The sequence below is a fragment of the Anabrus simplex genome, chromosome 3, assembly GCF_040414725.1.
Source record: "Anabrus simplex isolate iqAnaSimp1 chromosome 3, ASM4041472v1, whole genome shotgun sequence".
Classification (NCBI taxonomy): domain Eukaryota; kingdom Metazoa; phylum Arthropoda; class Insecta; order Orthoptera; family Tettigoniidae; genus Anabrus; species Anabrus simplex.
The window spans coordinates 133,472,531-133,488,509 of NC_090267.1; the positions used below are offsets into that span (position 1 = coordinate 133,472,531).

Genomic DNA, 15,979 nt, shown 5'->3' on the forward strand with positions numbered 1-15,979 from the left:
GAATATCAGTAAATAATTGATTAACTGAATAAAAATAGCAAATACTTTTAAAACGAGGGACGCCCTCTAATAAAAATTTTAAAGTAATGAATTACAAATTAATAATTTGCACCCAAGTTCATGGACTAATTTGACTGTCCCTTGGATGAGCTCAGATAATCCACTTTACCTTTACCAGCTTTTAGTAGTATTTTGAACATCATAAGAAAACACATTCAGTAGGAATGATTACTTATTCCTTAAGAGGAAAAAAAGGTTGGAATGAGGCCTCGAGGTACACTCCCGGGTTCGATCACGGGAGCCCAACAAGATTGAATACCAACAACACCACCCGATGGAAAGTAAATAATCTTGCGCACTTTGATGGGTTTAGGAAATGCAGTTAACAAGTCCAAAAAAATTCCTTAAAAAATATTCGTTGTTAAATTTCAAGTTCATTTCCATTGGAGAACAACAAGCAAAGGCGGTCACAGTACACTTGGAGTTCCACAATTTGTATAAAATATTAAATGCGCCGAAATGCAACTCCCGTGGATAAAGGGTAGAATGCAATGAAACTTACTTTATTCCATGCGAATAAACCGACTCCATGGCGTCAGTAGAAAATGTCGTTACTTACATTTTTCAAGTACAGAAAGAAAACAGGCGTCCACTCCAGGTAAAAATAAAATAATAAAAACCTTAAAATAAGATGCATTCGGGCCTCAGCCCATATCCTTTTAAAATCACGGAGGCATTTTATGATGGTTAAAGGCCATTACGCAGACCTGCAACACAAGGGTTCCAGAGATCATGGCGGACGACAATGAACTAACTCGCCTTCCAACCCGATTCGCAGAAGAAGCCGATCGTCCAGTCAACGAGCCTAAAACCGGACTCGCTCTCGAGCAAATTTGAGGCGAACCAATAGATAAAGAGGAAATGGAGAGGCACAACAAACAAAACATTTAAAATTCTCTCCGCGGAGTGACAAATACAGATACAGTTAGCGACAAAATCGCACACCACACAAAATTAAAGAAAATAGGAAAAGATTTCCAAGTAACATAGATTTCAATGGCATTTAGCCCAGGCCTAAAATGTAGTCGGGAAAGGGAAAATCGTGTGCCAACCGGCACAAACTGCTGCACTATACAATAAAATATGCGCATTATATTTTAAGCCCGTTAAAACATGGGTCGAGCAAGTCAGAAGATTATGAAGTACTATAAAAATCTCTGTCACTGGAAGAATATATATGCAAACACAATATTACGTACATGAAGAACGACCGCGCATTTTTCTCTACTTCGTAATTACTGCAGCCAAACACAGCACATACCTTTCCCATCATGCTGAGAGGAGATATCAAGGAATGACACACGCTACTATTTAATTATGTCAACTCACTGAAAACGCATAAATAACACCAAAAACTTCACACAAAAATACACGTGCTCTTATGACAGAATCAGTACCGTTCAGGTCTGTCCGCTAGAGTGAGCTCCAATAGCTGTCCCTCGATATCTCGCTCAGTGTCCCGTATTGTCTCTACTGTATTTTGTTGCCAGTGCATTCCTCACATCCCCTTTTTGAAGGTCATATAGTGTGACTGGGAGACAGAACATTCAATCCCAACCAATCTTCTCAAGAAAGAAAGAGTTCCTATCGTTTCCTAAGAATAATTGCTATTTGAAGTCTTCTGTTATTCACGCTTATGCCTGATATTCCTCACAAACCGTGGTTCGCCTTTGGTAACTATACTCGTCGTCATATTACTACAATTATACGGCTCCGTTTAAATCATGTGTGTACGCCTGCTCATCTCTATCGCCTTAATCTTATCGAAAGTAACTTATGTCCATGCGGTCGGGCAGTAGGTACTGTCAATCATCTCTTTTTTCAGTGTCAGACATATGAACATCAACGTCGCGAATTCATAGCTAAGCTTCTTCATGAGGGTTACCAACTGCCGTTAAATGTTTCGTGTTTAGTGTTTCAACCGACTTTTCGCGTTGTAGACTTAATACTTACTTTTTTAGTTACCTGTAACATCCAATTGTAACCTTTTCCTTCCCTATAGGTACGAATTTTCGAATCCCAACCCCTATTTGTGGTCCGGTCTAGTTTGTTTGTAGTAAGACGTCGTGGCAGACCACACAGACGTGAAGCATTAGAACCCTGTGTCCCAGTGTTTTTGCGTTATGCCTTGATAGTTTAGCCTCCATATTATTGGTATTTTCCTCAGTTTCATTATTACCGGCTGTAATTAGCTTCCTTACATAGCTCACCATACTATCTCGTAGTGTACTAATTTCTCCTATCCCACTATCGGCAGCCCTGAAAATGGTTTTCCGTGGTTTCCCATTTTCACACCAGGCAAATGCTGGGGCTGTACCTTAATTAAGGCCACGGCGCTTCCTTCCAACTCCTAGGCCTTTCCTATCCCATCGTCGCCATAAGACCTATCTGTGTCGGTGCGACGTAAAGCCCCTAGCAAAAAAAAAAAAAAAATCTCCTAATGTTGGTACCTCTCCCAGACATTTCTTATCCCGCACACCAGTGACTGGACGTAGCGTCTTCTGACGATGTCCAAAAACTAACCAAGAAGAAGAAGAAGTCTTCTGTCAGGATCAGTGGCCATATGCATTTTCCTTGGCAACCGCAGAGAGGTGTTGTTTGAACTTGGGCAATTTATTTCATTCCACAATGGTAAGTCAATCCAAAAAAGTATTAATACAGTGAAAATGCTACCTTTATTGTTTTACGTTTCGTAGCTATACTAGCCTGAGGAAAGTTCGCAGTCATACTATATTAATTCCCGAGTAATGAATCATGTGGCGTGTCTGGCCATGTTAACCGTGTTTTGCCATTTAAGGTTATGCGCAGTTATTATTATTATTATTAGTATTATTATTTTACTTACGCACTGCGTCGCTAGAAGGGAAAACATATTATTATATTTTTAGTTTAGGGGATGTTTTACAGTATTTCCTTTGTCCATGATATTTTATTCGTTTGAGCAATGGATACGAGGGTCACTGTTAAAGTTTTCAGACACGAGGATCAGAGGGTGGGGACGTAAAATACATTCACAGTATCCTCCGCATGTCTTATGGGAGATTTGCTAGAAGATTCCTGTATGGGAGCACGGATTGGCGATCACGGGGGCCATGTCTGAGTATTATAGGGTTCCTTTATTTCTTCTGAAAACATATTTGCAAATTATTTTGAGTTTGTCATGAGCGAGCAAGCAAGTTGCCTATGCATTACAGGTATGAAGCTATAAGATTGCATTTGGTGATAATGCATATGACTCCCACCTTGCTTTGCTGAGCTTCCCAATTTTACACCAGACAAATTCTATGTAATTATTATTATTATTAATATTATTATTATTATTCTCGTGTCAGGTACATAAAAAAAAGAAAACAGTTACAATAATTTCAAGTAAGATTTTAATAATCTTGGACCAATACAACGCTACTTCGAGTCCTCTCTTCGTAGCTCGATTCAGGTCATCTTGCGTGCACAAAGATGGACACAGCGGACACTGAAGCACATGCTGGATGGTTTGATCTTCTCCGCAGTCACACTTGGTGTTGTTGCCATTGATGAAGCCCCATCTTGCCAAATTAACTTTGGACCTTCCCACTCCTGATCTCAACCTATTGAAAGATTTCCAGATTGTCCAGCTCTCATTACAACCGGGTGGCAAACGTTCCTCAACCGCCATCTGCTCAGAGCCTTGGGGGATCTTAGTCTTCCATAGCTGTATCCTTGCTTTCTCAGCTGGTACTATAAGTTCCTGAGATGTTCGTAGGAAGCTCTTCCTAGATTTCAGTCTCTGTACTGGAAGCTCATGTCCATGCAGTAGATGAGTACTTTCGTGCTTAACCTTTGTCCTTTCCTTATTTGCAGCTACTTCTCTTCGCACACCGGGTGGTGCTATCCCTGCAAGACGATAGTTTCTTCAGTTGTAGTAGACTTTAGACAACCTGTGACAAGTCTGCAGGTCTCATTAAGTGCTATGTCTACCTGTCTGGCATGAGATGAATTGCACCAAACAGGGCAGGCATATTCCGCTGCAGAATAACATAGCGCCATGGCGGAAGCACGAATAGTTTTTGGTTGACTGCCCCATTCTGATCCAGATAATTTACGTAGAAGATGATTCCTGGTGGAAACTTTAAGTTTAGTGTTGATGCAGTGTTTCTTGGATGTAAGAGCTCTATCAAGCGTCACTCCTAGGTATTTTGGAGTTTCACAGTATTGTAACTCAACACCTGACCACACTATATGCAGCTTATGATGAGCTTCCCTATTTTTCAGATGAAAGGCACAAACTTGTGTTTTCATAGGGTTAGGCCTTAACTGGTTTGCCTTGTAATAGGATGACAAACTTTCGAGGGCGATGGTTAGATTCCTTTCCACTGTCTCAAAGTCTGTACATTGTGTTGCTAGAGCAAGATCATCAGCATACAAGAAACTTCTGCTATTTGGAGCTACCGGCTGGTCAGTCGTGTATATATTAAAGAGGATTGGTGCCAGCACACTTCCTTGAGGTAAACCGTTTCGTTGTGTCCTCCACCGACTGCGCTATCCTTGGAAGTCCACAAAAAACCTACGGTTCTGAAGAAGGGTTGCGATAAATCTGGTTATCTTAATATCCTTAGTCAGATTGTAGACTTTAACTAACAGAAGTTGATGGTTGACGGTGTCATACGCTGCAGTCAAATCTACAAAGACTACACCTGTCACCTTGTGTCTTTCAAAGCCATCCTCAACGAATTGTGTAAGATTCAGTAGTTGTTCAGTGCAGCTCTTACCCGGATGAAATCCAGCTTGTTGTGGTATGAGGAGAGGGTCAATCATGGGTTGAATGCGATTTAGGATCATCCTTTCCAGTAATTTATATGGATGACACAAAAGGGTAACAGGTCTGAGGTCTTTAGGATGATTTCTTTCCTTGCCAGGTTTGAGCAAAGCAATTACTCTACTTTTTCGCCATGTCTTGGGTATCTGACCTCTGCTCACACCTCTATTGAAGAGTTGCAGAACCCATTCTTTGGTTTTAGGCCCAAATTTCTTTATCTGTTCTACTCGAATGTCATCTAGACCCGCTGATTTTCCATTTTTACATTCTTTGATGACTTTTTCCAACTCCAACATGGTGAAGGGGACAGTGAGGTCACTTCTTGCTTCTTGAATCTTCCTCTGTATTTTTGGCCTTTGGATTTTATTGGTTGCTTTCCCATTTAAGAGCAGTTGGTGTACTATCTGATTTGCAGTGACATTGAAATGTTGGGTAGTCTTCGTTGGATCATTGTTAAGGTGTTTCAATAATCTCCAGGCTTTATGGCTATCTCTCGTAAGATCTATACTTTCAACAGTTTTCATCCACTGATTCCGTTTTGATGTTGTCAATGATGACATGAGATTGTTCCCAACTTCCACTGTCTTTCCTCCTAGGGGATTTTCTTCAAACAAAGTTGCATATTCCGTAAACTGGGCAACAAGGTCTGAGGTAAGGCCAGGGACATACCACGTCCGACAGCCTCTAGGTATGGACTTTCTGGAGCATTTCTTTACGGCATCAACAAAAGTATCGTAACACTCTGGTGTTGGCTGGATGATGGACACTTCAGCATCTAACATCTCTGCAAACCAGTTTGCCTTTTTGAAGTTATACCTCCTTCGGAATGGAACACTCTGTGGTCTGACTGCTGCATAAATCTGGCACATTATTGGTCTATGCTGCGTGTTAGGTATTGGGTTGCAGACATACTTTACACATTGTTGGCTAATATTATTACTGCTGAAAATCAGATCAGGGTTATATCCTCGTCTCCATCTGCCACTGTTAAATGAAGCTGGTAGTTTAGCATCATGAATGAGAGTTAGGTAGTTTGCTTCTGTCCATTCTTGCACTGCTATACCACTCCGTATTCATAACCCCACACATTACTATGGCAACTGAAATCCCCAATTACTATTTTCGTGTGTTGATTCTGAAAATTGGAAGGATTACTAACAGTAAATTCAACTCCAGGTGGCTTATACAGAGAGGAGATGGTGCAGCTACCTACTTCTATAGTGAGGACATCAATATCATTTTCCTCCGTGAAGGCTGTGGACTGAAGCTGAATATCAGGTCGGACAAATATGGCACTTCCATACTTTTGGTGTGGCCGTTCAACAGCTAAACGCATTCCATTAATTTTTGGTCTACGCATTTCACTACTTCTGTGTGTCTCCTGTATGCACAGTATGTGGCATTTGTGTTGACTGCATAGATTTTGTAACAGTTCCTCTTTTGTTGAAGATATACCTTCAATGTTAATAGAAATAATTGTTAACTGTGGTCCTGAAAAGGACCGTGAAGATGATGTTTCTGGTGTGAAAGGATCAGCCGTCAGCACATTTCGTAATAACGTCTGACGTTGCCCAGGGTACACCCGATTGCCATATAAATCTCTTTTTGCCATAATTGCAATCTTCGTAGAGGTGGTGTTAGTTCACTAAAGGCCCTGCAAGGTTAATAATAGAGGCCCTACAGTGACCTAGTGCCCATATTATTATCACTGGATGTACTAACCATCAAATAGCAATGGTATTCTGCTGGTGCTAAGGTGGTTTCTCGTACATGAGGTGCTCTATATAATGTTATTGGTGTTAGTTCATTGAAGGCCCTGCAAGGTTAATAATATAGCAAAGTTTATCTTGCCTCAGATTGCTTGTAGAGGAGAAATGTGTTAATTTTGAATTCCGGAGCCCACCAGCCCACCCCTAGAAGAATATTTATTTTACTTTTATAATTTAATGTACTAAGCATTTATCATTTTCCAGCAGCTAAGTTACTACAGTCGGTGTAATATTCAATATGATTGACATTCACAGAAATGAATACACAGATTCGATAACAAACCGCCGCACAGTAAAAAATAATAAGTAGTGTGGGCCAATGGCTGACACAAAACAGAGTCTCCACTATGCTGCATCTCGCTTCCTTCGATAGGCTTTCTGCTAAATACCCCTGATGTATTGGACCAATGATTTTTTGTCACTATCTAGGACGTGCTCAGATCAATGAGAAAAAGAAACTGTTAAGAAAACAATGTTGATTATGACCCCATCCACAACCATGGTTCCAGGGTTATGCGGTTGGCAACAGTTCGTTGGAAGTAGGTGCACCGATGTGAGAACTGCAGGTGCAGCAACTAAGAAATAAGACAGTCATGCTGCAGTTAGATGTGTGCACTGCAAGCAGAGCATCTAGGTATTAACTTTGATGGTCCTACAGTGAACTAATACCCATATTATTATGATTTCACTTCACTAGCTTGTTCATATTTTTAGGAGATGAAAATCATTCAGAAATGATGTGACACAGTACCTAAATTAGATGAGAGGAGAGATCCTTTCTTTTTGCTTGCCAGAGACCCACCTACCCGCCCCTAGAAGTCATCGTACTTATATAGAAAAATTGGAGAGCTCATGTCGTGTGACCCACTGCTACCATGAAAATTATGAAATCGCAGGGTTTGAAAGTGACATGTCATGGTGTGTGTTGGATGGATGTAGCTGTATTATCCACGACGTAGGCCTACCTATCTATTGGTCTTGTCACTAGCCAGCACTGTCACGGAATATTATAAGCTTGTGGGCTGCTTCTCTTCTATTAGCCTTCCATTATACCTTTATTCTTTGAAGTATTGTATCTCTTCCATTATCCTTTAGGCCATTGTTTCATTTTTCTAATGATCAAATCTCTTTTTTTTTGATTAGTGTTAATAGTTCTGCCTCCAGAACTCAGCCAGGGATATTTTCAGTCTCTGGGCATCTCATTGTAGGCAAAACTATAGTTAAGGGGCCTCAAAAGTTTAGTAACACGAGCCACCACTAGGTGGCGCACGCGTGTTGACTGTCGCACTAGTAGCGCTGAGAGGGAGCACCGAGAGGAACGACAATGCTGCCAACTGTTAGTTGTTGGTTGGATATGGCTATACCTTTTTTCTTGCTGTGCAGACAGTATGCGCCGCGGCGATAGAAAAGAGCCTCTCGAAGGGAGTGTGGGCCCGAAGGGGCCACTGTTCTCATGACAAAGATTGGCCTGGATGTGCAAAGATAGGTTACAACTACTAAACTACCTTTTTTCTTGCCTTGTGGACAGTATGTACCGCGGCGATAGAAAAAAGTCCCTGTTCTCATGACAGAGATTGGCCTGGATGTGCAAAGATAGGTTAGAATTTCTACCTAGACCAATGGTCTAACCAATCCAGACCAATGGCTTTGCCACTGACCAATGGTCTAACCAATCCATAGGTTATAAACTTCATGGTTCTGATCCGTATTGAATTGTAAGTACAATTTAATTATTAAATTAATGTAATTAATGAAAGGTGGACCATTACTACATTAATTTAATAATTATATTGTACTAACCAATCCAGACCAATGGCTTTGTCACTAACCTACTGCAACGAGATTCGTAAATAAAAGTAGTGCCGCTGCACTAGGACTATTTATATGAACAGTTGGCAGCTCTGTCCACCGCAATGCTATAAAAGTAATATAAGTCTTACTGAATTTCTACCCTAAAGGACCTTTTTTCTTGCCGGGCGGACAGTATGCGCCACGGCCTTTTAAACTTCCCTGGCCGCTTCATATTTTTTACTTCTGCAATGGTTGGTAACAAAATCTCTGCCTTATCCTAGGTGTCAATGACGTCATCCTCTTCCATATGTGAACCAATCACCATTATAAGCAATGGAGTATGGCACCTAAAAGCAGTATTTTTGGTTATAAAAGTAAATGTACTTCTAGGGACGGGTGGGTTGGTCCGTGGCAAGCGTATTGAACACATCTCTCTTCCATGATCATTTTAAGGTGAGAATAGCAGCATTTAAAGTAATATTTTATGTAATAATCCTTGAGGCCCCATTACTATATTTCTACCGGTGGGGGTGGGGTAACAGATAGGGTTTCTGCAATATTGGGATTTGTTTGTTTAACCATTAGATCAATATCTTTGTGAAGAATATTCTGCATGTGTCAACTGGCATCGCTGACCAATTTCAAAAGAAAAAGTTCAGAAAACAAACCTAGATCAATCTTCTTACCGTGAAATGATTATGTGCTCCAACACGTGGTTTTCAATCTTCAATAATAGGTATTTGTGGGAGCTGTTTTCCATGTCAGTCATCTTCTGGGTTATCTGTATCACTATGAACACCATTGTATTTATCAGTAGATGCACTATTGCTAGCTGTAGTACTTTCATACCCACTCTCATCAGCACTTCAGTAAAATCATTTTCTGAAATTAGCACTAAATTAAATACAGTATGCAATTTTCACTAGTTTGTTTCCTTGACACACTTTTAGAGCAACCCTCCATGTCCAAAGAAGATACAGGCCCTAAAATCTGTACTACTCGTGCAACTTTTAGTGATAGCTGGTGTTACGGCGGTGAGGCGTAAGGAGGGAGCTCTTTCGTTCCGGCAATACTGCCAACTGAATGGAAATAAAATCTGAATTGAATCAATACTATGATCGATTTTCTAAACCTGTATTATCTGAAGCCAACAACTGTGTCACACACACATTTTGTAACATTTCTCGATGCGAATCTTGTTCCTAGCATGAATTCTATAGTTTGGCTTTGTTGTGTAAACAACAACAGTACTAGTACGTAAAGTGTACACCAGTTGTCTCAAGGCGATGCATGAGCGATTCAATCAATGAGTACTAATCTGCATTTAGGGCAGTCGCCCAGGTGGCAGATTCCCTATCTGTTGTTTTCCTAGCCTTTTCTTAAATGATCGCAAAGAAATTGGAAAATTTATTGAACATTTCCCTTGGTAAGTTATTCCAATCCCTAACTCTCCTTCCTATAAACGAATATTTGCCCCAAATTTGTCCTCTTGAATTCCAACATTATCTTCATATTGTGATCTTTCCTACTTTTAAAGACACCACTCAAACTTATTCGTCTACTGATATCCTCCCACGCCATCTCTCCACTGACAGCTCGGAACATACCACTTACTTAGTTTACAAAAGGAGTACATTTATTGTTCAACCTATTCAATACAATCAGTACCACATACAACCTATTCAATACGATCAGTACCACGTACAATAAATGTACTCCTTTTGTAAACTAAGTGAGATCACTGTTTTCAATACAGATCAAAAATTAGAATGATGACCTAATCGAGCAGCTCGTCTCCTTTCTCCCAAGTCTTCCCAGCCCAAACTTTGAAACATTTTTTTGTAACACTACTCTTTTATCGGAAATCACCCAGAACAAATCAAGCTGCTTTTCTTTGGATTTTTTCCCGTTTTTGAATCAAGTAATCCTGGTGAGGGTCCCATACACTGGAACCATACTCTAGTTGGGGTCTTACCAGAGACTTATATTCCCTCTCCTTTAAATCCTTACTACAACCCTTAAATACCCCCATTAAGTGCGGCCAGTATCCAGTAATCAGGAGATAGTGGGTTCGAAACCCGCTGTCGGCAGCCCTGAAAATGGTTTTCCGTCGTTTCCCATTTTCACGCCAGGCAAATGCTGGGGCTGTACCTTAATTAAGGCCACAGCCGCTTCCTTCCCATTCCTAGGCCTTTCCTGTCCCATCGTCGCCATGAGACATATCTGTGTCGGTGCGACGTAAAGCAAAATAGCAAAAAAATAAGTAATAAAAACCCTCATAACCATGTGCAGAGATCTATACCCTTTATTAACAATCATATTTATGTGATTACCCCAATGAAGGCCTTTTCTTATATTAACACCTAGGTACTTACAATGATCCCCAAAAGGAACGTTCACCCCATCAACGCAGTAATTAAAACCGAGAGGACTTTTCCTATTTGTGAAACTCACAACCTGACTTTTAACCCCGTTTAGCAACATACCGTTGCCTACTGTCCATCTCACATCATTATCGAGGTCATCCTGCAGCCGCTCACAGTCTTGTAACTTATTTATTACTCTGTACAAAATAACATCATCAGCAAACAGCCTTATCTCTGATTCCACTTCTTTACACATATCATTTATATATATAATAAAACATAAAGGTCCAATAATACTGCCCTGAGGAATTCCCCTCTTAATTATTACAGGGTCAGATAAAGCTTTGCCTATTCTTGAGTTCTATTTTCTAAAAATATAGCCACCCATTCAGTCACTCTTTTGTCTAGTCCAATTGCAATCATTTTTGCCAGTAGTCTCCCATGATCCACCCTATCAAATGCTTGACAGGTCGATAGCAATAGAGTCCATTTGACCTCCTGAATCCAAGATATCTACTATATCTTGCTGGAATCCTACAAGTTGAGCTTCAGTGGAATAACCTATCCTAAATCCAAACTGCCTTCTGTCAAACAAGTTATTAATTTTGCAAATGTGTGTAATATAATAAGAAAGAATGCTTTCTCAAAGCTTACATGCAATGCATGTCAAACTGACACGGAAAACCATCTTCAGGGCTGCCGACAGTGTGCATCACGAGAGAACGGCTGAAGAGAATTCAATGAAAATTGGTATATGAGGTTGGTGAATAAGTCACTACAATCTAGGCCATAAATAATTTTATTCACGCTGAGTAAAATGGTAGTTTACCGGGCGAGTTGGCCGTGCGCGTAGAGGCGCGCGGCTGTGAGCTTGCATCCGGGAGATAGTAGGTTCGAATCCCACTATCGGCAACCCTGAAAATGGTTTTCCGTGCTTTCCCATTTTCACACCAGGCAAATGCTGGGGTTGTACCTTAATTAAGGCCACGGCCGCTTCCTTCCAACTCCTAGGCCTTTCCCATCCCATCGTCGCCATAAGACCTATCTGTGTCGGTGCGACGTAAAGCCCCTAGCAATAATAAAATGGTAGTTTAGGGGAAGGCCTAGCATTTCTCAAATATTTATTAGTGGTCCTATCGATAAATACTATATAACTAAAGTTGCATAGTATGCCCAGCAAGTGGCAGAGTGGTTAGGGTCGCGCGACTGTGAGCTTGCAATCGGGAGATAGTAGGTTCGGGCTCCGTTGTCGGCAGCCCCGAAGATGGCTTTGCGTGGTTTCTCATTTTCACATCAGGCAAATGCTGGGGTTGGACCTTAAATAAGGCCACGGCCGCTTCCTTCAACTCCTAGCCCTTTCCTCTCCCATCGTCGCCATGAGACCTATCTGTGTCAGTGTGATGTAAAACAAATTTAAAAAAAGTTATATAGTATTAAATTTCCGATCATTTGTCTTATACATTTTTACTGTGCCAGCTATAACAGAGATATTCATGAACTAGCTGATGTACCCGTGCTTTGCTACGGAATTCTACATTTGTATACAGAATTCTAGGCTACGTTGTGTACACGTTGTGAGTAGGATTGTAATAAATTGCATACCTCCTCAGAAAGACTGCCTTAGTGGTTTTCCCAACTGAAATCAGCATAGGTCATTACGACGACGCCAGTAAGAATGTCGCGATTAAAAGCAGTGCTATCATATGAAATACTCGATCAAATGAAAAACCACACATTTTCTCACTTTTAATGAACAGTAGTACGCTGCCAGTCTAACAGTCCAAAGTTCCAGAGCTGGAATGACCAGGCCACAGACAGCCATGAGCCGTGAACACACTTTTATTTCCGGGGGAGAGTGAAGAGTAGAGAGCCCTTTTACTCTCTGTTTCCTAGGAGTACCCGTTGAGTTGGAACGTCTGAATTCACTACACTGGCAGGGGAAAATCTGTCTGACTTGGAGGTAAATTTTTCCTCCAAGCCGGAGGATAAACCCCTGCTTGGCTGCTAATTTGGAATAAAATGAATGTAGAATTGAATAAAAGTGAAGAGGAAGAAGCTTTTTTAAGAAATAGCTCATTTCAGGGTTGAATTTTGAGTTATTTAGTGAATTGTGGTGCTATAATTTGGTATAGGCTGAAATTGTAATTCTAGACCGGGTCATAAGTGAGCCTCTGCCATTAATCCGTTAATTGTGCACACTGATCAATCCAATCAGCGGTTCAGAGTAGGGATCGAATAGCTGGAATACTATGATGGACCAGCATGTTACGCACCAGCAGTATCAGAAAATATATGAACCAGAGGATTGGTATTCTAGAGAAAGAAGTTATCTAACTCCCCTGCTGTTTCCCGCCAATATTCAGGCAGGCTTTTATACTCAGCATGCAATAGTAATCCCATCTATCGGAGTTGGATGGCAGCATAAGAGACAAAGAACATCACAACAAACAATGGTCAACGTAATGTTATTGTTGATCAATTTTATGAGCTTCGATATTGTGGACCTTCACATTTAGTTTTCTTCCGACACTCAGGTACCACTCTTATCATAGTTGGTATGGTAAATCTGTATAAAACATAACTGATCGGAAATTGTATTCTCTATAAATTCTGTTATGTAGTTCTTTTCAATAGGACCAATAACATAGGTATTTAATAATTAAATTTAATAATTAAATTTTAAGTGCCTACCATTTCATACAGGGCTGAATAAAATTATTTATAGCTTAGACTGTAGTTTCTTATTCCCCGACTCAGTATATCGGTTTTCATTAAATTCTGTTTACCCATTTTCTCATGACTTGGCATTGATATGGACTTGACAACAAAAATACAAATTCATGAATACGAGGACGGTTTGCAAAGTTCTCGGAATCACCGCTAGATGTCAGTGCTACAGCAACGAGGTTCCCGCACAATAATCACACATCCTTTGTGAGTGAACACATGGCGCGTCAGTGCTCTAGCTGCAGGAGTGTGGTAGTGACGACTCTTTGTTGTTGTTCCCGCGTAGTGATTTGTGACAATAGAAACAACTGAGATTCGAGCAGTGATTAAATACTTTGTAAAGAAAGGTATGAAAGCAAAGGAAATTAATGCGACTTTCAGAACACACTGGGGGACTCTGCTCCTTCATTTTCAATTGTTGCCAAGTGGACCAGCGAGTTTAAATTTGGTCGGGAGAGCTTGGATGATGATCCGCGTAGTGGACGGCCAAAAAGTGTTACGACCCCAGAATTTATCGCAAAAGTGGATAAAATGGTCATGGAGGATCGTCGACTGAAAGTGCGGGAGATTGCTGAAGCTGTAGGGATGTCTTCTGAACGGGTATAATATATTTTAACCAAAGAATTGGGTATGAAAAAATTATCCGTAAGATGGGTGCCACGGCTCTTGACATTGGGCAATAAACGCACCAGATTGGAAATGTCCGAACAAAGTCTGGCCTGTTTTCAGTGCAACCAACAAGATTTTTTGCGCCGGTTTGTGACTACAGATGAAACTTGGGTCCACTACTATACACCAGAGACAAAATAACAGTCAAAGCAGTGGAAACATGCTGATTCACCACCACCAAAGAAAGCAAAGGCAGTGCGTTCTGGGATGCAAAAGGCATTCTGCTGATAGATAATCTTCCTACTGGTCTAACAATTACGGGGCAATACTATGCAAACCTCCTAGACCAACTACAGAAAAAGATATGCGAAACAAGGCCTGGTTTGGCAAGGAAAAAGGTCGTCTTTCATCAGGACAACGCTCCGCCGCACACAAGTGTTATTGCCATGGCAAAACTTCAGGAATTGAGGTACGAATTGTTGCCACATCCACCTTATTCACCTAATTTGGCACCATCAGACTTTCATCTATTCCCCAAGATGAAAAATTTCCTCGCTGGACGGAGATTTTCTACAAGGAAAGAACTGACAGCCGAATTGGAGAGGTATTTTGCAGGCCAGGAGTAATCTCATTTTCGAGATGGGATCAAGGCATTGGAACATCGCTGGACCAAATGCATTAGTCTACAGGGAGACTATGTTGAAAAATAAAAGCAGTTCCACTGAGGTAAGATACTTAATTCTAGTACATTCCGAGAACTTTTCAAACCACCTACGTATCTCTGTTATCATAACCGGTACGGTAAAAATGTATAAGACATAAATGATCGGAAATTGAATTCTATATAACTTTAGTTATACAGTATTTATCGATAGGACCACTAATAACATAAACATTTGAGAATTAAGTTTTAGGTCTTCCCCATAACTACCATTTCGCTCCGCGTGAATTAAATGATTTATAGCCTAGATTGTAGTGGTTCATTCCCTGTCTTTATATACTGATTATCATTAAATTCACTTCAGCCGTTATCTCGTGATGCGTGTACATACATACATACAGAGAGACAGAAATTACAGAAAAGTAAAAAGTACCGAGCTCGATACCTGCAGTCGCTTAAGTGCGGCCAGTATCCAGTAATCGGGAGATAGTGGGTTCGAGCCCCACTGTCGGCAGCCCTGAAGATGGTTTTCCATGGTTTCCCATTTTCATACCAGGCAAATGCCGGGGCTGTACCTTAATTAAGGCCACAGCCGCTTTCTTCCAGTTCCTAGGCCTTTCCCATCCCATCGTCGCCGTAAGACATATCTGTCGGTGCGACGTAAAGCAAATAGCAAAAAAAAAAAAGTAAAAAGTGCAACTCCTTGTTGTTGTGGACATGGCCGATACAGAAAACCATTCTTTTTAAATTCTGGGCAATGTGCAGATAAAACTCTTGAGTTTGACTGATGGTAGGCAAGGGGGCCTACCTTTAGAACGAAAATTCCTTAACCCAGTCTTCATATGAGAAAAGGCGTTTGGTGATTTCCCCGTCACGTTTATAGGGTAATGCTAAGAGCTATGCAGTTTAATACAGTCTTGCTCACAACGTGTACACTACCTAATTTAGAATTCTGTATACAGTTTTTAATTTCGTGTGGCTATTTCTAGCCGAGTGCAGCCCTTGTAAGGCAGACCCTCCGACGAGGGTGGGCGGCATCTGCCATGTGTAGGTAACTGCGTGTTATTGTGGTGGAGGATAGTGTTATGTGTGGTGTGTGAGTTGCAGGGATGTTGGGGACAGCACAAACACCCAGCCCCCGGGCCATTGGAATTAACCAATTAAGGTTAAAATCCCCGACCCGGCCGGGAATCGAACCCGG

The 15,979-nt window shown here is 40.9% G+C and overlaps 1 protein-coding gene across 1 annotated transcript in view; it reads left to right on the forward strand.

Moving 5' to 3' along the window:
* The first annotated feature begins 2,567 nt into the window (after window positions 1–2,567).
* CCT2 (chaperonin containing TCP1 subunit 2) overlaps window positions 2,568–15,979 on the forward strand; it is a 181,603-nt gene continuing 168,191 nt past the window's right edge. The window contains exon 1 of the mRNA XM_067142714.2: window positions 2,568–2,691. Within this exon, the coding sequence (XP_066998815.1) occupies window positions 2,689–2,691 (3 nt within the window). The 5' untranslated portion in view covers window positions 2,568–2,688. The remainder of the gene's footprint in view (window positions 2,692–15,979) is intronic.